Source organism: Balaenoptera physalus, assembly GCF_965194825.1.
Source record: "Balaenoptera physalus genome assembly, chromosome: 1".
In the NCBI taxonomy this organism is placed as follows: Eukaryota; Metazoa; Chordata; class Mammalia; order Artiodactyla; family Balaenopteridae; genus Balaenoptera; species Balaenoptera physalus.
Genome location: NC_138882.1, coordinates 74,224,282 through 74,245,988, shown reverse-complemented (window position 1 = coordinate 74,245,988; position 21,707 = coordinate 74,224,282). Strand labels below are relative to the sequence as shown.

Below are 21,707 nucleotides of genomic sequence, written 5' to 3'. Positions count from 1 at the left end.
GCAGATTCTTCTCCATTATAGTTTACTACAAGCTATTGACTATAATTCCCTGTGCTATATAGTAGTACCTTGTTGTTTATGTATTTTATATATAGTAGTTTGTATCTTCTAATCCCAAACTCCTAACTTATCCCTCCCCCTACCCTTCCCTTTTGATAATCATAAATCTGTTTTCTATGTCTGTGCATGTTCACTGAGTTTTGATAGATTACCTGAAATAGAGGACCTAAGACCATAAGAAATGCCATGAGACATTCCAATCATCACCAACCTACCTCATACTTATCTTCAAAGCAAGCACATTAGTCAATTATATTAAAAAATACAACTATGGAAGCTTTGCCTGGCAACTATTACTTTGAATTTAGGTGTCAGGTGAAGGAGACTTAACTTCTATAATACAGATAACTAGAAACAAGGCAATTAGTTGTGGATACCAAGGAAGCCCAAAATCTACAGAGCAAATTCATATAAGTATTTAAGGTATGAGAATATTAATCCAAACAAATTCGAAGCTAAATGTGTTTTGTATTTCATAAGACTACTCCATGATACATGTGATATGAAGAAATTTGTCTTTGGATGCCACTGCATGCTGGCTAACTAGTTTATGATCATAGCAGAATAATTCCTCACAAAGAATACATGTGATGTTACATTATAGAGATCATTTATTCTTTAAGCTATTCAACATGCTTTTATCAAGTAGCGAATCTGTGCCAGGAACTGTGTTAAGTGCTAGAGATACAAGGGCCTTTGCCCTCATAAAATTACAGTTCAGTTGGGGAGAGGACATTATTTGAATAATAATAATCACACATAGAAAAAATTGTAATTATGGTAAGTTCTCTAAGGAGAAGTATCTGGATAAATTAAGGCCCATGATCTGAAGATTTGATCCTGCTGGGGAGACTAAATAAGGCTTTGAGATCTGAAGAATGAGTAGGAGTTTATTAGACAAATGAGAAGGGAAAATTATTCCAGACAGAGGAAAAAGCAGATACAAAAGCCCAGCTCCATAGTAGGAAAAAGCAAGATTAGTTCAGAGGATGGCTAGAGAATAGAAAGTAGGGAAAAACATGACGCAGATGTGGTCGGAGGGGGAGAGAGGGAGGTACCTGACCACGCTAGACCTTGTAGGCCACACCTTTGTCCTCAAAGCAATGGGAAGAAATCGAGTGTTTTAAGAAGGGCAAATAACACAATCAGATTTGTGTTTTGAAAAACTACTCCAGGTGTTACTGAACAGAATAAATTTGAGTGGCTGCAGGTGGAGCAATGAGGAGGCTATCACAGTAAATCAAATGAAATGTGACAGTTTAGGCTGAGTGATGGTGGTGGAAATGAAGAGATGTAGAAAGACTGAAAACTCTTCAGGAGGACAATAGTATCAGGGATTGAGAGTGGACTGCACATACAGGGTGATAGAAGGAAGTATTTGAATCAACAAATATTTATTAGACATTTACCATGTGCCAGCCACTTTTCTAGGTGCATGGGATACATCAGTAAACAACGACGATAAAAAGAACCCTGCCCTAGTGAAGCGTTCATTGTAGCAGATGAATGAAAACAAAACAAATAGCAGGATAAGGAAGATGAGGAGTGGCAGTGGTACAGGAGGTAGGCTGACTGCAGTTTTAAATACGGTGGTCAAGTTAAGATTCACTGAGGTGAGCTCTGAACAAATATTTGAAGAAGATACAAGGGTTAGGTAAACAGATATCACAGAGAAGAACATTCTAGGTAGAGGGAACAGCCATTAGATAGGTCCCAGCACAGGAGTGAGGCTGATGTGTAGTAAGGAACAGCAAACAGGTCAGTGAGGGTGGAGCAGAGTGAATGAGAGGAAAAGAAGATCAGAGCCGTAACAGGGGACCTCTGTAGGCCACTGTAAAAACTTTGGCTTTTCCTCCGAGTTAAAATGGGACACCATCACAGAGTTATGAGCAGAGAAGGGACATGATCTGATATACTTTTAAAAAGATTATTCTGGCTGCTATCTTGGGAACAGATTACAGGGAAACACAACCACTTGTTGGAGGCTATCACAATAATTCATGCAAAGGATGATGGTGGCTTGGACTATGGTAGTTAGCAGTGGAGGTGATGTAAAGTGGGCAGATTCTGGATATATTTGAAGGCAGCCCAACAGTACTGGATGTGGGCTGTGAGAGAAGAGTCAAAGATAACTACACAAGGATTATGTCCTTATGTCCTACACAAGGACAGGATTACCACTGACCAAGACTGTGACGGCTACAAATGTAGCAGGCTTGGAAGTGAGGAACAGTGTTCAATTTGGACAGCTTGGGTTTGAGATATACATTAGACATTCCAGTGGAATTAACAAGTTGATAGTTGGATATTTGAATCTTGCATTAACAGAGAGGGCTAAGGATATAAATTTGGGGGGGTCACTGGCAAATAGAGCACATAAATGAGTTCATTAAGGGAGTGAGTATAGAGGAAAAAAAATAAATATTGGTCACTCCCAACAACAGGAGGTCAAGAAGAGGAACCAACAAGGAAACTGCAAAAGAACGACCAATTGACAAGTTAAGTGCAGAACCAAGAGAGTGGGGTGTCCTGAAAGCCAAATGAAGAAAGTATAGTAAGGTTTCTGGCTTGCACCATTGGAAGCAAGGAAGTACCATTCACCGAATAGGGAAATACTGGAAAAGGATCACATGTGTGAAGGTAAAGATAATGAGTTTGGTTTTAAATATGTTGAGGTGCATTATCAACATTGAATAAATGAAGGAACAGTAAACCGTAACTTAAAAGGCCTGAATTTGGTTTCTAATTCTTTGTTTGCTCTGAGACATTAATACGTCATTTAACCTTTCTGAGTCTCAATCTCCTTTTCTAGAAAAGGAGAATAATTTTATACAACTGACCACAAATTGTTACTATGTGGATATTAGAAATGGGATGTTGTAAGAAAGAAAACTTCAAACTCTTATGAAGACATACAGTAAAGTCATAGAATACAGAAAGTCACAAGAATTTTAAGATGTGAAAGTTAGAGTTAATCTTTATAAGGCAGAAAAGGAGACTGAAAACCAAACCAAGCTTGTAAGGAACCATTCACATTATGCCTATAGCAGCCCCCTCAGCTGTATCCTGTGGAATTCCTGTTTTATTTCAAAAACAACAAACTCGACTTGTTCTTAACCTTTTCCTCAAATACTCCTTCAACCATCAGACCCAAATGAAAGTTGGCTTATCCCTGAAGACACCACTTACCTTGATACTTATCATTATGACCTGTTGTTCTCCAAACACACCTTACTAGTTAAAATTTCCCTATTTTTGCACATATACTATTTCCTTTGCCTGGAACTCCTTCCTCATCTCATCCTCTGTCCAAATTCTAACTACGAATGAAGGACTGCAAGGCTATCTGCATCACAAAGGCTTCCACAGCCCCTCACAACTGAATGGGGTCTCTTCTTTAGAACCACCACAGCACATAATAAGTACCTCTCTTGTCAGTCACTCCGCTGAGGTTTGTATTAGGTATTCTGCATAAAAGTCTTATATTTCGGGACTTCCCTGGTGGTGCAGTGGTTAAGACTCCGCCTGCCAATGCAGGGGACACGGGTTCAAGCCCTGGTCCGGGAAGATCCCACATGCCGCAGAGCAACTAAGCCCGTGTGCCACAACTACTGAGCCTGCGCTCTAGAGCCCGCAAGCCACAACTACTGAGCCTGCGTGCTACAGCTACTGAAGCCCGTGTGCCTAGCGCCTGTGCTCCGCAACAAGAGAAGCCACCACAATGAGAAGCCCACGCACAGCAACGAAGAGTAGCCCCCGCTCGCCGCAACTAGAGAAAGCCTGCACGCAGCAACGAAGACCCAATGCAGCCAAAAATAAAATAAATAAATTTATAAAAAAAGTTTTCTTTAAAAAAAAGTCTTATATTTCTAAACAGACTTCAATTCTAGTCAGATTCACCTTTGTATTCCTATAAAGTTTTTATATCAGTTGATGCTCCTAATATATGTACTGTGAACATGCACTCAGTGAGCCTCATGTGTTAAAACTGTTTTTAAAGGATGTTCCCATACTCACATTTTTTACTCTGTTTTTCCACTTCTGCCTTCAGTCTCTTGTACTTGTCTGTCCTGTAAACCAGGACCCAGGTTATACCTGAAACATTAAAAGCAGCATGCTAATAGAGAAATGTTTGGAACGGTCACAACAGCCTTTATTAGTGGTTACCGTTAGATAAGAATGGATTTCAATTTTCTGCTCTATATTCACCAATAGTTAACTTTTTTCAAACGTTAAGACAACTGAATCTTCAACCAAAACTGTGACAAGATACGAAGGTGTCTTCACAAACAAGCAAGTGAAACCTCCCCTAGACCGAAGAAACCTCGGCAATCGATTCCACACTACCCCTCCCGCTCCTGGAGGTAAGATTCCCTGGAATGGAGGTGAACCCCACTCCCACCCCCGCCAAAGGAAGCAAGGCTCGCGCCCTCTCCCTAGGCTCGAGGGACCCAGTGCCTAGGATCCTTCCCTCGGGGACTGATCAAACGTCAGAGAAGCAGCCGCTCTCACCCTCGGCGAGCAGAGCCGTGCACACGGAGATAAACACGATGAGCAGCGTGTCTGCGAACATGGTGCTCATCTTGCGCTTCAGTCTCTGCACTCCCACCCGCCAGGGGGGAAGCGCTCGAAAGCCAGGGAAAGTGAAGCGAAAACGACTTTCCTAGATTTCAGGACAGCCGAGTAACACACCGGCTCCGTCAGCCTGGAAGCCTCACTTCCCCTTCCGGGGCGCAGCGCCGGAAGTGCTCCTCCTGGCGTGTCGCGCTACCGCGAGAATCCCGTGGAAACCGAGCTGCGTGGGGCTTACGGGCAGGCGCTCAGACCGAATCTCGCGAGAGTTGGAACTGGAGCAACTGAATCGGAGTTGCGGCGGCGGGACCTCGTCCGGTAGCGTTTGCTCGCGGTGGTGGAGTGGTGTGCTTTCTTCTCGCCCAGAGTCCACTTGTTTTGACTTGTCTTCGTTTCTGGCTCAGCCCCACATCTAAGGTCGAGTAGGTAGTTTACCCTAGGTTTGCGTAAAGTGAGGAGATTGACTTCCGCACACACGTACCGAATGCCTGTGTTTAGATGCCGGGCCACGGATTTGGGGCGCGAACGTCAATGAATCGTGGGCCGCTGGCTTCCAGGCACTCACATTCTAGTAAAGGAGAAAAACTTGTACATACGGTGTGATTAGGGTTTTAATAGAGGTATGACCAGAATGCTGCGGTGACCCGGTTGAGGGGATGGTCAGAGAAAGCTGGTAAAAGGAATTGAAGCAGTCGCTTAGAGAAGTCTGAGTGCTTTTGTAGAAAGCTGAGTCTTTCCAGGCAGAGACACGGTGCTTAAAAATACCCGGTGTGTAATAGAGCAGTGAGCGGTGTGTCTTGAGAAGGGGTCCTAAACCCAAATACCCATTATGGTCAGGTATAAAGTATTTTACACTGGGTGGGCGTAAGAAAATGGTGGGAGGTACTATGATGAGCAAGGGAGCACTAACTTTATCTGAAGGGAACAATTGATACATCCAACCAATTTCCCTTGGAGAATGAGCACCCAGTTTCCAATACCTTCCCATTTTTCAAGAAAATCCAAAAATCCTGATTTTATGTGAAATTTTAAAAGTTCAGTCTATAAATGCTGGTAACTCATTAAATTTTAAAATGGGTAGAGAAATTGTCTCATTAGCTTGGTTTCAGCCTTTTCAGCTTTTGCAGACTGTGTCTGTGTGAGTGTGTAGGAAAATCTGGAAGCTGGCTGAACTGTTTCCCCTTGACCTGTACTCTCTATCGTTTTTTTTTTTTTCTTTTCTCCTAAACTCCAATGCATTTTATTTATAATTTTCCTATAACACTATATTTGGCCTTTATTAGTTATATGTGCATTTCTTGTCTCCTCTTTACACTTAGTGGCAGAGACCCTGTTTCCTTTTAACAGAGAAACAGAGTTTCTCTTCATGTGTCAGGATCAGTGGTAGGCACTGTAAGGTTGGAAAGGGTGATTAAGATACTACTCCTGACTTCCTTGTAAGTTATACATTATAACAACATATACTAGAGGTGTCAACTGAAAAAATTGCACAACCTGAAAGTTGGGAGTTACATTTTATTCCACGCGGACTTTCTGAGGCCTTAAGCCCGGGAGGCAGCCTTTCAGCTCTGAGACACTGCTCCAAAGAAGCAAGGGAGGAGCAAGGATATATAGGAGTTTTTGCAACAAAAACCAGGTAGTTGGCAATCAAAAGATTACTGCTAATTGAAGAAAAACCAGACGTCTCAAGCTTATGAATTTAGCTGTGTATGGGAAGATGCAAGAGTTTGGGCTTATTGAAATCCTTCCTTTGATATGCACCTTAACTGTCTAGGGCCAGCATCCTGTTTTTTACTCCATCCTGAATCCCCTCAGGTTGCACCACTGGGGACAGCTGCAGTGGCTGACAGCTTGGTGACCAGCAGCCTGTTTGTTTTTCTGTACCCTGAGTTGCCTCAGGGCTGATGTAGTGGCTGATGGCTTGATGGCCACAGTAGCCTATGTTTGCTGATATGGCAGGTGACATTTTACATCCACAGAGGTACTCATAAAATGTTACGGGAGCACAGATGAGGGCAAGATTGGTTCTTTCTGGAGGTGTTGGAAAAACTTCATCCCCCTTAAACTATTCAACTTCGATGGTTTTTATTCAGCTTTGTATAACCCATGGTAAATGTTGAGGTGCAACAGAGCATGACCTTTGAAGTAAGGCTTGGTGTTCTTTTTCTTTTTGGCCATGCCACGAGATTTCTGGATTGAACCCAGAGCCCCGACTGTGGGAGCACTGAGTCCTAACTGCTGGACCGCCAGGGTATTCCCCAGACCTGGTTTTCAATTCTGGCTTTGCAACTTAATTGACAGCAGTCCTTGAGCATATTGTTTAACATTTTTTTTTTATAAATTTATTTATTTATTTTTGGGTGTGTTGGGTCTTCGTTTCTGTGCGAGGGCTTTCTCTAGTTGCGGCGAGCGGGGGCTACTCTTCCTCGTGGTGCGCGGGCCTCTCACTGTCGCAGCCTCTCGTTGCGGAGCACAGGCTCCAGACACGCAGGCTCAGTAGTTGTGGCTCACGGGCCCAGTTGCTCCGCAGCATGTGGGATCTTCCCAGACCAGGGCTCGAACTCATGTCCCCTGCATTGGCAGGCAGATTCTCAACCACTGCGCCACCAGGGAAGCCCTGTTTAACATCTTTGAGCCTCAATTTCCTTGTCTATAAAATAGTAATAGTATCAGCTACATGAAACTGTTAGGAAGATTAAATTAGAAAGAGTAATATTATAAAGCATATAAAACTGTGGCACACATAGTTGATCAAATCCAACATGCTATTGATTAGAAGATGCAGTATTATTTTATGTACTATTAAGAAAGAAAATAATTAAACCATGACACACCATTGATTGTAAGATGCATCCCATCCAGAGGTTTAAAATATGGGGGGAAAAGTCTTAAAATCAGTGAAATACGGTAATAAAAAGCATTTCAGTTATTCCTATGTTAATATTTACTACAGAACTGTCTGCTAGGATAACATTTCCTTCTCTAGGGAAAGAATATCATGACCCTAATGCCCTTTGTTGAAGAACAGTGCTAGAGGCAGTTCAGTTACATCTTTACTACATGCTACCAGATTCCTTTATCATATCTCTAAAGACTCATTGTATTAATTTTTAGATTTCAAAGTTTTCTCCATGAAGACCACTCTCCAAAAATTCACTGTCCTGCTCCAATTTCTCTACTATAAGGCTTTTGTACTGGGACTTCCTTTCACTATTCTCTAGGGTACGAGTCACTATTTCCTGGACCCACATCTTCCGCCTTAGTTTATACTTTTTTTATGTTGTGGTGCAACCTCAAGTAACTTCCTGTGAAAGGTAAATTGGAGCTAAACTTCAATGTTCTTACATTATTAGTAGTAATAATTAAGGATAATAATACCATTTTTTAAACAAATATTTAGTACTAGGCAAGGCATTGTAAAAGATTATGAGAGAAATTAAATCTCTTCTCATAAGTGACGTATGAAAGGATATGGTCTTTAGTTCTGAATCGTTATCCTACTTCATGCAAGCTGTATTACTCTAGCAAGTTAATTTAATTTCTCTGAGCCTCATTATTTTTTTTTTAATCTATGAAGTAGAGGTAAAAATACCTACCTTCCAGAATTACTGTGAGGTTTGTATAGGGTTGAGAACAAAATTCTGGAGTCAGGCTATCTGTCTTCAAATCATGGCTTCACCACTCAATTTAATGTGCAATTTCAGGCAAATTATTTCACTGCACTGTGCCTTGGTTTCCTTAAATGTAAAATGGCATAATAATAATAGTACCTATGTCCAAAGTTGTTTTTTTTTTAATTATTTGAGCAAAATATTTAGAATGGTACCTGGCTCATAGAAAGGTCACAATAAGTGTTAACTGTTATTGTTACTGGTTCTTATTAAACCACCTAGCACATAATCCTTGAACTAGTTTTTTCTCATTCTATTCATTTTCCCTGTCCTCTTGCTTTCTTCAGTAGCTTCAGTTACCATTTATCCACTGATAATTCATTAAATAATATCTGTAGCTCAGGTTTCTTTTCTGATTCTCAGACCTAGTAACTTAACTGCCAACTGGGCATTTCCGTTTGGATATCCCAGACTGAACCTATCCAGTTCTTTCACCCAAACTCCAATTTTCCCTTCTTCCCTTATACTTAGCAATCCAAGTGTTCATAGATGATGAATGGATAACCAAAATGTGTCCATATACATATATATATATATATATATATAATTCAGTCTTAAAAGAAGGAAATTCTAACACATTCTACAACGTAGATAAGCCTTGAAGACATTATGCTAAGTGAAATAAGCCAGTCACAAAAGTATGAATACTGTATTATTTCACTACGAGGTACTTAGAGTAGTGAAATCCATCGACACAGAAAGTAGAATGGTGGATGCTAAGGACTGGGAAGAGGAGAGAGAGGAGAGTTATTGTTTAATGGGCATAGAGTTTCAGTTTGGGAAGATGAAAAAGTTCAGGAGATGGATGTGGTGGGTGATTATTGCACAACAATATGAATGTACTTAATATCACTGAACTGTACCCTTAGACATAGTTAAAATAGTAGGCTTGATATTGTGCATATGTTACCATAGTTTAAAAAAACTTTTTTAAGTTGGACCATACGTAGAGGATGTGGATCAGCAGAATCTTTTAGTCATTTCTAGTGGGAGTATAAATTGGTACAGCCTCCTTTGAAAGTTTGTCATTACCCTGTAAAGATAAACATTTGGAAACCCCTTGACCTACCATTTTGCTCCAGGTATATACCCAAAAGAAACTTGAACAAGTACCAGGACATACACAAGATTGTTCATATGAGCATTCTCTTTGATATCAAAATCTGAAGACAACCCAAATGCCCATCTACAAGTAGAAGAATAGATAAATAAATTAGAATATATTTATACAGCACTCCAAATGAATTTATTAGTTATATGCCATAATGTGCATTAATCCTAGCAATATAATATTGAGTGAAAAGAGTAAGTCTGTAAGAATTACATACAGCATGTGATAGACTTCTTATAAAGTTAATAACTTCTAAGCTGCCCCCCAAAACTGTTTAGGAACACACACACACATATATATATATATATATATATATATATATATATATATATATATATACACACATATATATACATACATATATATATATATATATATATACCTGTGATATTAAAAAGAAAAGCAAGAGAATGATGATTTAGATAGTGTTACCTTGAATGGGAAGAGGCTGGGTGATGCAATGGAGGGTCAAAGAGGTGAATGTAAATGTAAATTCATGTACTAGTTTTCATGTTGGTGGTGACTTCATGGATATTTGTTTTATTTATTTGTTTGTTTGTTTATTTATTGGCTGCGCAGCTTCTGGGATCTTAGTTCCCCAACCAGGGATTGAACATGGGCCCTCAACAGTGAAAGCTCGGAGTTCTAACCACTGGAACGCCAGGGAATTCCCCTGTTATATTATTTTAAATGAAAGAATGAATGAATGCTTGAGAGCCTTGAATGAACCAATGGTGAGAATGTGTCATGAGCCAAGAATAATAGTGAATCTAATTTTCTGCATCTGAGCTCAAAAGTGTTTTATCTTTTTACATTCAATTCGATATCTCTTTGATACAAGTAAAGAAAAGAAAGGCGGGAAATAATCTTTTAAATTACTTGCTATCAAGAAAAAATGATACTCTAGAAAAATGTGTCACATTTCTCTTGTGGCTTCAAGTACCCTCTGATTGACTGTCACTTTTGCCTGGGCATTTAAGCATCCCAAGTGTAGAAGATCAGTGATAGTGGAAAGACACCAAAATATCTTGAGTTTGGATGGGAATTTTGCAAAATAAGCAATGTTTCTTTTTAAGAAAATTAGTCTGCCAGCTTTACATAGGATAGATTTATTTGGAAGGAAGATTGCAGTCAGGAAAACCAACTATCAGGCATTCATCATGATGCAATTTTAAGTGAGGAAGCCCTGAACTAAGTAGTATCAGCAGAAATTGACAAGAGAAAGTCCAAGAGAGTTTTGAAGGATGAAATAGTAATTCTTAGAATTAAATAAAATGAGGTGAACAAGAATACTTCAGTAATTCTAAGGTTTCTACCAGAGGCATTTCTAGGTGTATTGTGACCTAAAGCTTATACAATTCTTGGGCTCTTTTTACAAAGAAAAATATGGAATTACATGTCAAAATTAGGTATAAAAGTGAATACTTATTTACTTATTTTTGGGGGGGGGGATTTTTTTTTTTAATTCAAACAGAAAGTCACAAAAATTATACTCATCCTCATCAGTTCACTCAGTCCCATGTAATTAATTTTTTTATCTTGATATTTTGTTAGCACTTTTATGAGTTCATCAGTTTTTCATTAGAGTTCTGAAAATGCTTATTCATTCAGTTCAGCAGTACAGTCAGTTACCAGAAACCTGTACTTGTCAGAGTCTTTTCCATGAATTTCTTGAAGATGAAACCCTTTTATAGGAACATATTTGCAAAAGCATCAGAGTACACCCAGAACTGTCTGTAAATGACATAAGACTTAAAAATGACCACAGTTAAAGATTTGATGAAAGTTCATAATAATGCAGTTGACAAGAAAATTAGTTATTTCTGAGATATACATTTTAAAGTAATAACTAAGATGATGACTTATAACATTATACCAGAACATATAAGATTTTTAGAAATTTCATGTAATGTCTGAAACATTTATATTAACATATTTCCATACAAATAACCCAAAGAAAGTTTAGTATTAGTTGTTTTGTTTGTTTGTTTTTTTATACTGCAGGTTCTTAGTAGTCATCAATTTCATACACATCAGTGTATACATGTCAATCCCAATCGCCCAATTCAGCACACCACCATCCCCACCCCACCACAGTTTTCCCCCCTTGGTGTCCATATGTCCATTCTCTACATCTGTGTCTCAACTTCTGCCCTGCAAACCGGCTCATCTGTACCATTTTTCTAGGTTCCACATACATGCGTTAATATACGATATTTGTTTTTCTCTTTCTGACATACTTCACTCTGCATGACAGTCTCTAGATCCATCCACGTCTCGACAAATGACTCAATTTCATTCCTTTTTATGGCTGAGTAATATTCCATTGTATATATGTACCACAACTTCCTTATCCATTCGTCTGTTGATGGGCATTTAGGTTGCTTCCATGACCTGGCTATTGTAAATAGTGCTGCAATGAACATACGGGTGCATGTGTCTCTTTGAATTATGGTTTTCTCTGGGTATATGCCCAGTAGTGGGATTGCTGGGTCATATGGTAATTCTATTTTTAGTTTTTTAAGGAACCTCCATATTGTTCTCCATAGTGGCTGTATCAATTTACATTCCCACCAACAGTGCAAGAGGGTTCCCTTTTCTCCACACCCTCTCCAGCATTTGTTGTTTGTGGATTTTCTGATGATGCTCATTCTAACTGGTGTGAGGTGATACCTCATTGTAGTTTGGATTTGCATTTCTCTAATAATTAGTGATGTTGAGCTTCTTTTCATGTGCTTCGTGGCCGTCTGTATGTCTTCTTTGGAGAAATGTCTATTTAGGTCTTCTGCCCATTTTTGGATTGGGGTGTTTGTTTCTTTAATATTGAGCTGAATGAGCTGTTTATATATTTTGGAGATTAATCCTTTGTCTGTTGATTCGTTTGCAAATATTTTCTCCCTTTCTGAGGGTTGTCTTTTCGTCTTGTTTATGGTTTCCTTTGCTGTGCAAAAGCTTTGAAGTTTCATTAGGTCCCATTTGTTTATTTTTGTTTTTATTTCCGTTACTCTAGGAGGTGGATCAAAAAAGATCTTGCTGTGATTTATGTCAAAGAGTGTTCTTCCTATGTTTTCCTCTGAGAGTTTTATAGTGTCCAGTATTACATTTAGGTCTCTAATCCATTTTGGGTTTATTTTTGTGTATGGTGTTAGGGAGTATTCTAATTTCATTCTTTTACAGGTAGCTGTCCTGTTTTTCCAGCACCACTTATTGAAGAGACTGTCTTTTCTCCATTGTATATCTTTGCCTCCTTTGTCATAGATTAGTTGACCATAGGTGCGTGGGTTTATCTCTGAGCTTTCTATCTTGTTCCATTGATCTATGTTTCTGTTTTTGTGCCAATACCATATTGTCTTGATTACTGTAGCTTTGTAGTATAGTCTGAAGTCAGGGAGTCTGATTCCTCCAGCTCCATTTTTTTCCCTCAAGACTGCTTTGGCTATTCGGGGTCTTTTGTGACTCCATACAAATTTTAAGATGATTTGTTCTAGCTCCGTAAAAAATGCCATTGGTAATTTGATACGGATTGCATTGAATCTGTAGATTGCTTTGGGTAGTATAGTCATTTTCACAATGTTGATTCTTCCAATCCAAGAACATGGTATATCTCTCCATCTGTTGGTATCATCTTTAATTTCTTTCATCAGTGTCTTATAGTTTTCTGCATACAGGTCTTTTGTCTCCCTAGGTAGGTTTATTCCTAGGTATTTTATTCTTTTTGTTGCAATGGTAAATGGGAGTGTTTCCATAATTTCTCTTTCAGATTTTTCATCACTAGTGTATAGGAATGCAAGAGATTTCTGTGCATTAATTTTGTATCCTGCAACTTTACCATATTCATTAATTCGCTCTAGCAGTTTTCTGGTAGCAGTTTTAGGATTCTCTATGTATAGTATCATGTCATCTGCAAACAGTGACAGTTTTACTTCTTCTTTTCCAATTTGTGTTCCTTTTATTTCTTTTTCTTCTCTGATTGCCGTGGCTAGGACTTCCAGAACTATGTTGAATAATAGTGGTGAGAGTGGACATCCTTGTCTCGTTCCTGATCTTAGAGGAAATGCTTTCAGTTTTTCACCGTTGAGAATGATGTTTGCTGTGGTTTTGTCATATATGGCCTTTATTATGTTGAGGTAGGTTTCCTCTATGCCCACTTTCTGGAGAGTTTTTATCATAAATGGGTGTTGAATTTTGTCAGAAGCTTTTACTGCATCTATTGAGATGATCATATGGTTTTTATTATTTAATTTGTTAATATGGTGTATCACATTGATTGATTTGCGTATATTGAAGAATCCTTGCATCCCTGGGATAAATCCCACTTGATCATGGTGTATGATCCTTTTAATGTGTTGTTGGATTCTGTTTGCTAGTATTTTGTTGAGGATTTTTGCATCTATATTCATCAGTGATATTGGTCTGTAATTTTCTTTTCTTGTAGTGTCTTTGTCTGGTTTTGGTATCAGGGTGATGGTGGCCTCATAGAATGAGTTTGGGAGTGTTCCTTCCTCTGCAATTTTTTGGAAGAGTTTGAGAAGGATAAGTGTTAGCTCTTCTCTAAATGTTTGATAGAATTCACCTGTGAGGCCATCTGGTCCTGGACTTTTGTTTGTTGGAAGATTTTTAATCACAGTTTCAATTTCATTACTTGTGATTGGTCTGTTCATATTTTCTGTTTCTTCTTGGTTCAGTCTTGGAAGGTTATACCTTTCTAAGAATTTGTCCATTTCTTCCAGGTTGTCCATTTTATTGGCATAGAGTTGCTTATAGTAGTCTCTTAGGATGCTTTGTATTTCTGCAGTGTCTGTTGTAACTTCTCCTTTTTCATTTCTGATTTTGTTGATTTGAGTCCTCTCCCTCTTTTCCTTGATGAGTCTGGCTAATGGCTTATCAATTTTGTTTATCTTCTCAAAGAACCAGCTTTTAGTTTTATTGATCTTTGCTATTGTTTTCTTTATTTCTATTTCATTTATTTCCACTCTGATCTTTATGATTTCTTTCCTCCTGCTAACTTTGGGTTTTGTTTGTTCTTCTTTCTCTAGTTCCTTTAGGTGTAAGCTTAGATTGTTTACTTGAGATTTTTCTTGTTTCTTGAGATAGGCTTTTATAGCTATAAACGTCCCTCTTAGAAGTGCTTTTGCTGTATCCCATAGGTTTTGGGTCGTCGTGTTTTCATTGTCATTTGTCTCTAGGTATTTTTTGATTTCCTCTTTGATTTCTTCAGTGATCTCTTGGTTATTCAGTAACGTATTGTTTGGCCTCCATGTGTTTGTGTTTTTTACGTTTTTTTCCCTGTATTTCATTTCTAATCTCATAGCGTTGTGGTCAGAAAAGATTCTTGATATGATTTCAATTTTCTTAAATTTACTGAGGCTTGATTTGTGACCCAAGATGTGATCTATCCTGGAGAATGTTCTGTGCGCACTTTAGAAGAACGTGTAATCTGCTGTTTTTGGATGGAATGTCCTATAAATATCAATGAAATCTATCTGGTCTATTGTGTCATTTAAAGCTTCTGTTTCCTTATTTATTTTCATTCTGGATGATCTGTCCATTGGTGTAAGTTGGGTGTTAAAGTCCCCCACTATTATTGTGTTACTGTCGATTTCCTCTTTTATAGCTGTTAGCAGTTGCCTTATGTATTGAGATGCTCCTATGTTGGGTGCCTATATATTTATAATTGTTATATCTTCTTCTTGGATTGATCCCTGGATCATTATGTAGTGTCCTTCCTTATCTCTTATAACATTCTTTATTTTAAAGTCTATTTTATCTGATATGAGTATAGCTACTCCAGCTTTCTTTTGATTTCCATTTGCATGGAATATCTTTTTCCATCCCCTCACTTTCAGTCTGTATGTGTCCCTAGGTCTAAAGTGGGTCTCTTGTAGACAGCATATATATGGGTCTTGTTTTTGTATCCATTCAGCAAGCCTGTGTCTTTTGGTTGGAGCATTTAATCCATTCACGTTTAAGGTAATTATCGATATGTATGTTCCTATGTCCATTTTCTTAATTGTTTTGAGTTTGTTTTTGTAGGTCCTTTTCTTCTCTTGTGTTTCCCACTTAGAGAAGTTCCTTTAGCATTTGTTGTAGAGCTGGTTTGGTGGTGCTGAATTCTCTTAGCTTTTGCTTGTCTGTAAAGCTTTTGATTTCTCCGTAGAATGTGAATGAGATCCTTGCCGGGTAGAATAATCTTGGTTGTAGGTTCTTCCCTTTCATCACTTTAATTATATCATGCCACTCCCTTCTGGCTTGTAGAGTTTCTGCTGAGAAATCAGCTGTTAACCTTATGGGAGTTCCCTTGTATGTTATTTGTCGTTTTTCCCTTGCTGCTTTCAATAATTTTTCTTTGTTTTAAATTTTTGTCAGTATGATTAATATTTGTTTCGGCGTGTTTCTCCTTGGGTTTATCCTGTATGGGACTCTCTGTGCTTCCTGGACTTGGGTGGCTATTTCCTTTCCCATGTTAGGGAAGTTTTCGACTATACTCTCTTCAAATATTTTGTCTGGTCCTTTCTCTCTCTCTTCTCCTTCTGGGACCCCTATAATGCGAATGTTGTTGCGTTTAATGTTGTCCCAGAGGTCTCTTAGACTGTCTTCATTTCTTTTCATTCTTTTTTCTTTAGTCTGTTCCGCAGCAGTGAATTCCACCATTCTGTCCTCCAGGTCACTTATTCATTCTTCTGCCTCAGTTATTCTGCTATTGATTCCTTCTAGTGTAGTTTTCATTTCAGTTATTGTATTGGTCATCTCTGTTTGTTTGTTCTTTAATTCTTCTAGGTCTTTGTTAATCATTTCTTGCATATTCTCAATCATTGCCTCCATTCTTTTTTTTTTATAGACTTTACATTTTTTTTTAAAGACTTTTTTGATGTCAACGATTTTTAAAGTCTTTATTGAATTTGTTACAGTATTGCTTCTGTTTTACGTTTTGGTTTTTTGGCCGCGAGGCATGTGGGATCTTACCTTCCCGACCTGGGATCGAACCCGCACCCCCTGCATTGGAAGGCGAAGTCTTAACCACTGGACCGCCAGGGAAGTCCCCCATTTTTTTTTAAGTATTTGTTTATTTATTTATTTTTGGTTGTGTTGGGTCTTCGTTTCTGTGCGAGGGCTTTCTCTAATTGTGGCAAGCAGGGGCCACTCTTCATCGCAGTGCACAGGCCTCTCACTATCACGGCCTCTCTTGTTGCAGAGCACAGGCTCCAGACGCGCAGGCTCAGTAGTTGTGGCTCACGAGCCTAGTTGCTCCGTGGCATGTGGGATCTTCCCAGACCAGGGCTCGAACCCGTGTCCCCTGCATTGGCAGGCAGATTCTCAACCACTGCGCCACTAGGGAAGCCCTTTGCCTCCATTCTTATTCCGAGGTCCTGGATCATCTTCACTATCATTATTCTGAATTCTTTTTCTGGAAGGTTGCCTGTCTCCACTTCATTTAGTTGTTTTTCTGGGGTCTTTTCTTGTTCCTTCATCTGTTATATAGCCCTCTGCCTTTTCATCTTGTCTATCTTTCTGTAAATGTGGTTTTTGTTCCACAGGCTGAAGGATTGTAGTTTTTCTTGCTTCTGCTGTCTGCCCTCTGGTGGTTGAGGCTATCTAAGAGGCTTGATGGGAGGCTCTAGTGGTAGGTAGAGCTGAGTGTTGCTGTGGCATTCAGAGCTCCGTGAAACTTTAATCCACTTGACTGTTGATGGGTGGGGCTGGGTTCCCTCCCTGTTGGTTGTTTTGCCTGAGGCAACCCAACACTGGAGCCTACCTGGGCTCTTTGGTGGGGCTAATGGCCGACTCTGGGAGGGCTCACGCCAAGGAGTACTTCCCAGCACCTCCGCTGCCAGTGTCCTTGTCCCCACGGTGAAACAGAGCCAGCCCCCGCCTCTGCAGGAGACCCTCCAACACTAGCAAGTAGGTCTGGTTCAGTCTCCCCCAGGGTCACTGCTCCTTCCCCCAGGTCCCGATGCACACACTATTCCGTGTGCGCCCTCCAACAGCGGGGTCTCTGTTTCCCCCAGTCCTGTCAAAGTCCTGCAATCAACTCCCACTAGGCTTCAAAGTCTGATTCTCTATGAATTCCTCCTCCCGTTGCCAGACCCCCAGGTTGGGAAGCCTGACGTGTGGCTCAGAATCTACACTCCAGTGGGTGGACTTCTGTGGTATAAGTGTTTGCCAGTCTGTGAGTCACCCACCCAGCAGTTATGGGATTTGATTTTACTCTGATTGTGCCCCTCCTACCGTCTCACTGTGGCTTCTCCTCTGTCCTTGGACGTGGGGTATTCTCCTTGGTGAAGGCCAGTGTCTTTCTGTCGATGATTGTCCAGCAGCCAGTTGTGATTCTGGTGCTCTCGCAAGAGGGAGTGAGAGCACGTCCTTCTACTCCGCCATCTTGGTTAGTCCCACCACTATTTTTTTTATCATGAATATAACGAACTGATAACTTCATTCTGCCTTTGATTTTGGTCATTAGACCTTCATTGTTATTTAATGACAGTATTATGTGACAAGAGGAAATGACTGCCAATGATATTTCTCTAATCAGCATTTGCTAATGAATGAATGAAAATAAAGCAGTGTCTTTTATTTTCTATCTTCTTTAATGTCCTGGAGTATCACCTTTTATACTATAAGAGAGTGGTTATCTTTTATTTGTTACAGGATATGTTTCAATTAGACTATTGCAAACTTGAATAACCGGAAAGGTCAGGCAGGTAGCGTGAATATGTCAGTCCATTCTGGAGTATTTAACAGAGAAAGTAGAGTGGGAACTATAGTGAAATGAAGAGTGAGGTCCCACCTAAAGCTATCCCCATGCCATTTGTCAAACAAAACATGCCTTCTGGGTGGAATTTGACCAAAAAGCAGGCTAATGTGCTACTCGTATTCAATTCCTAGCCCTTTCATTAAATTACTCCTAATTATTATAGTGGCCAAGACCCTGGAATTTACTACACTTGTGAGGTATTATTTTCACTTTAGTTCTAAGATTATTTTCTGCCTCATGTTGTTAATATATTATGGTATAGCTCCTCTAGTTTTTATTCTCACATTTTCTTCCTTATTTCTGTTCCTAACTTTTTTCTTCCCGTCTTTCCTACTTTCCTGCTGTATCCTTCATTCTTGCTCTTGGAATCAATGCAGTCAAGTCATGGTTGTCCAGAATGCAAGGTAGAGTTGGTTCTCTTTCAGTGTCACACTTCAGTGAAATGTCTAGAGTTCTCTTGTTTGCCTTTTAAGTACATTCACCTGCAGTTCAACTTCGGCTATAATTTTTATTTTTCTACGTGTTTGTATCAATTGAGTTAGGCTAATAGCAGACTATTCTGACCACAACATTACTAAATATGTGTAGCAGGTATGTGCATTGGAGCCCAGAAAAGTAGAAAAGAGTAAAAACATACAAAGGTATGAATAAGGAACTATCACTTTGAAATTAGATATAACTAAAGTTTTCATTTATAATTTGTCTGCTAAAATTCATTTAGCTCCTCATGCAAAAATCATGGCTCAGATTCTTCTGAGTCTTTTATGACAACCAAACAAAAAATCTAGTCATTTTTCAAGAGGAATTAACTGATCTTCTGGATGATGAGTACTAGGTGTGTATCTCATCTTAAAGATGATAGCTGTCTGGTCTTTTACCCTCACTTAGACCTGATATTGAAACATTTTCATGCCTTTATACCTTCTGCACCACAAAATTATTGCTGTGTAATATAGGATGCCATAATCTGCCTGCTCTAGGGTGTTAGCAACAGCATAAGAGCAACCTCCTTGGTTTGTCTGTTTTCTGCTAGAGCATGTTGCATCATTACATTGTCAGCTAAGGATATTTCTTAACACATAGCCAAAAGCAATTTTTTGCACATCTCATTGCATTATAAATTAAATGTGTTATTTAGTTGGGGAGGTGAATCTAGTACCATCTGTAGCAACAGCGTGATGGGAATTTTAGTCCCACCCAGAATATTACAGGATTTTTGTCTTTGACATTAAAATTCAGCATCTTTACTAAACCTGACAAGCTGTTGCCCAAAAGAGGCAGTTTCTGATTTGTAAAGGCTTAAATATTTAAATATCTCAAAGAATAGTATTAGTCACTACAACCTTTCTGGTGCCCAGAAACTTTCTGTTTCTTTGCAACCACATAAGTATGGCAACCAGTAAAATTTTATACTGAGAAAGGTTGCTTGTTATGACTGGCTGTTTCACCTCCAGATCTCTCAGAGTGATACGCGAAATGAGTTTTGTTTCAAAGAGATAGTGTCATTTTAGAACAGATGTTATCAGTCACTTTATTCAGAAGCTTCCTCTCTTTTATCCAGAGAAACCAGGGGGAAATTGTCAGAATGACAATGACTGTCTGTATTTAACTTAGAAGAGAACATGTTTTCTGTAAATGTAAATAATGGTCAGAATAATCTGGGATGTATTAGATTACAATTTAGAAGATCTAGAGTCACTTTCTCATCATATCTTTCATCTTGAAATCACTTTCATCATCTCTTCGAGAACTGTCAATGTGAAAAGGAATTATACTGATGAGGTACTGACATTGTACGTTAGGCTGAGGAGACCAGTGAGCGAAGTTCTTAAGAACTTGGATTTGAATTTCAGCCCTGCCACTTAGAAGTTGTGCAGTTTCTCTAAAACTATTTCCTCTTCCACCTAGGAATCATAAGAGCCCCCCTCCCAGGGTGTTTGTGAAACACAGGGAGAATGCACCAAAAATGATAAGCATAATGTCCGGCATGTAATAAGCTCTCAATAAATGGCAGTTGCTATTATTGCTAGAAATATGTATAATAATCTCCATGTAGCCAATGGTCAGTTATCCCTGCAAAAAGAGAAATGCAGAATGCTTGGGCTGCTGAATTACAGCAAATTATTTAACAACACTATATAGAAAATCAAACAACTTTTCTTCAATAATAAGTGTAATACATCCTTCATTCTTAAAATTTTTTTAAAAATGTCCTGTTAACTAAAAGAATTTCACTGGTCCAGTTTTCTTTTCTCCTTTCATTTCCTCTTGCCATCCTTTAGTCAAGATACTCATAAGCTCTGACAGCCCAAATGTCAGCCGAGATGAGGTGAAAGAAAGACAAGGAAATAGGCTGAAGAGTCCATGAACTCAAAACTTGTCCCCGGATAATTAAGAAATGGAAATGAGCATATCTGAAGGATTTCATTGTGGTTTTCTCTCATTACACTGTTGGACAAAGTACAGATTTTTTTCCCACTAATGAGATTTTGCCATGACTGAAGCTGATTTTTGCTATCATGATACCTGGAAGCCTAATTCCTGGCTGGACTTTCTCTAAACACCCTTGTTAGCATCTCAAACTATTTCCTCTGGAAAGAATGTAAAGCAGATTCAGGTGTTGTGTGTATTTACAATTTGAAAGCCAAAACATTTTATTTCAATAGATTTTAAAGGAAAAAGAGAAGTACAAACATGTTTTAAAGATCCATCCAAAAACCATTTATTTAGCACAGACTGCTCCAGACTCTGTGCTGGGGTTGGAATTGAGAACACAGCCATAGTGTCAGACCTCAGGGAACACAGAGGACAATCAAGTGACAGCCCATAAATGCACTATTGCACACAGAGAAACAGAGCTTATAAAATGGGATATGCTCTGTGCTTCTTTCTAAATTAAAGGCAACATCCTCAGAGGAGTAATTTTGAAAAAACTACACACACACACACACACACACACACATATATCTTTATTGGACTCATTGTATATTTTTTCAATAAAGAAATATATATATATATTTTCCAATCAAGAAAAACCAAATAAAAGAAATGAAGACCTTCAGTACTTTAGATAATTCTATGAAAGTTAAGAAAAAACAATCCATTATATTCCATTCTTCTTTCTCAATTTTTTTTACAGAGAAACTCAGAGAACTGTTTTTATTCTGCTGGTTTAGGAGAGGGTAATTGAATTTTAAGTACCTTTTTCTGCCAGCCTTAAAATCATATCTACCTATGAGAAAATGATTGTCCAATAATAAAAAAGAGAAAGAAAAAAGAAGTTAGTCAAAACTTTAAGGAAATAAAGGTTTAGATTTTTTTTTTAAGTTTTTGGCCACACCCCACGGCATGTGAGATCTTAGTTCCCCGGCCAGGGATCAAACCCACACCTCCTGCATTGTAAGGCAAAGTCTTAACCACTGGACCACCGGGGAAGTCCCTAGATTTTTGTTTGATAAACACCGTGTTCCATCTTGATTAATTGACTTTTTATTTTCCCTTATAAAAAACTTCCCTGATTATTACATATGGCTTAATTGTC

The 21,707-nt window shown here is 38.8% G+C and overlaps 2 protein-coding genes across 3 annotated transcripts in view; one reads left to right on the top strand and one right to left on the bottom strand.

Annotated features, from left to right (window-relative positions):
* TMCO1 (transmembrane and coiled-coil domains 1) overlaps positions 1-4,806 on the bottom strand; it is a 54,585-nt gene extending 49,779 nt beyond the window's left edge. Inside the window, exons 1-2 of one of the 2 annotated variants that reach the window (XM_082413088.1) lie at positions 4,573-4,806; positions 4,078-4,155 (exon numbers count right to left, since the gene is read on the bottom strand). In XM_082413088.1, coding sequence (XP_082269214.1) covers positions 4,078-4,155; positions 4,573-4,642 — 148 coding nt within the window. In that variant the 5' untranslated portion in view covers positions 4,643-4,806. The remainder of the gene's footprint in view (positions 1-4,077; positions 4,156-4,572) is intronic. The other variant, XM_082413087.1, reaches the window with a different exon arrangement.
* Positions 4,807-4,943: 137 nt separating this feature from the next.
* The window catches only part of LOC309638953 (synaptotagmin-7-like), a 28,178-nt gene continuing 11,414 nt past the window's right edge, over positions 4,944-21,707 (top strand). The window contains exons 1-2 of the mRNA XM_082415526.1: positions 4,944-4,950; positions 18,544-18,570. Coding sequence (XP_082271652.1) covers positions 18,551-18,570 — 20 coding nt within the window. The 5' untranslated portion in view covers positions 4,944-4,950; positions 18,544-18,550. The remainder of the gene's footprint in view (positions 4,951-18,543; positions 18,571-21,707) is intronic.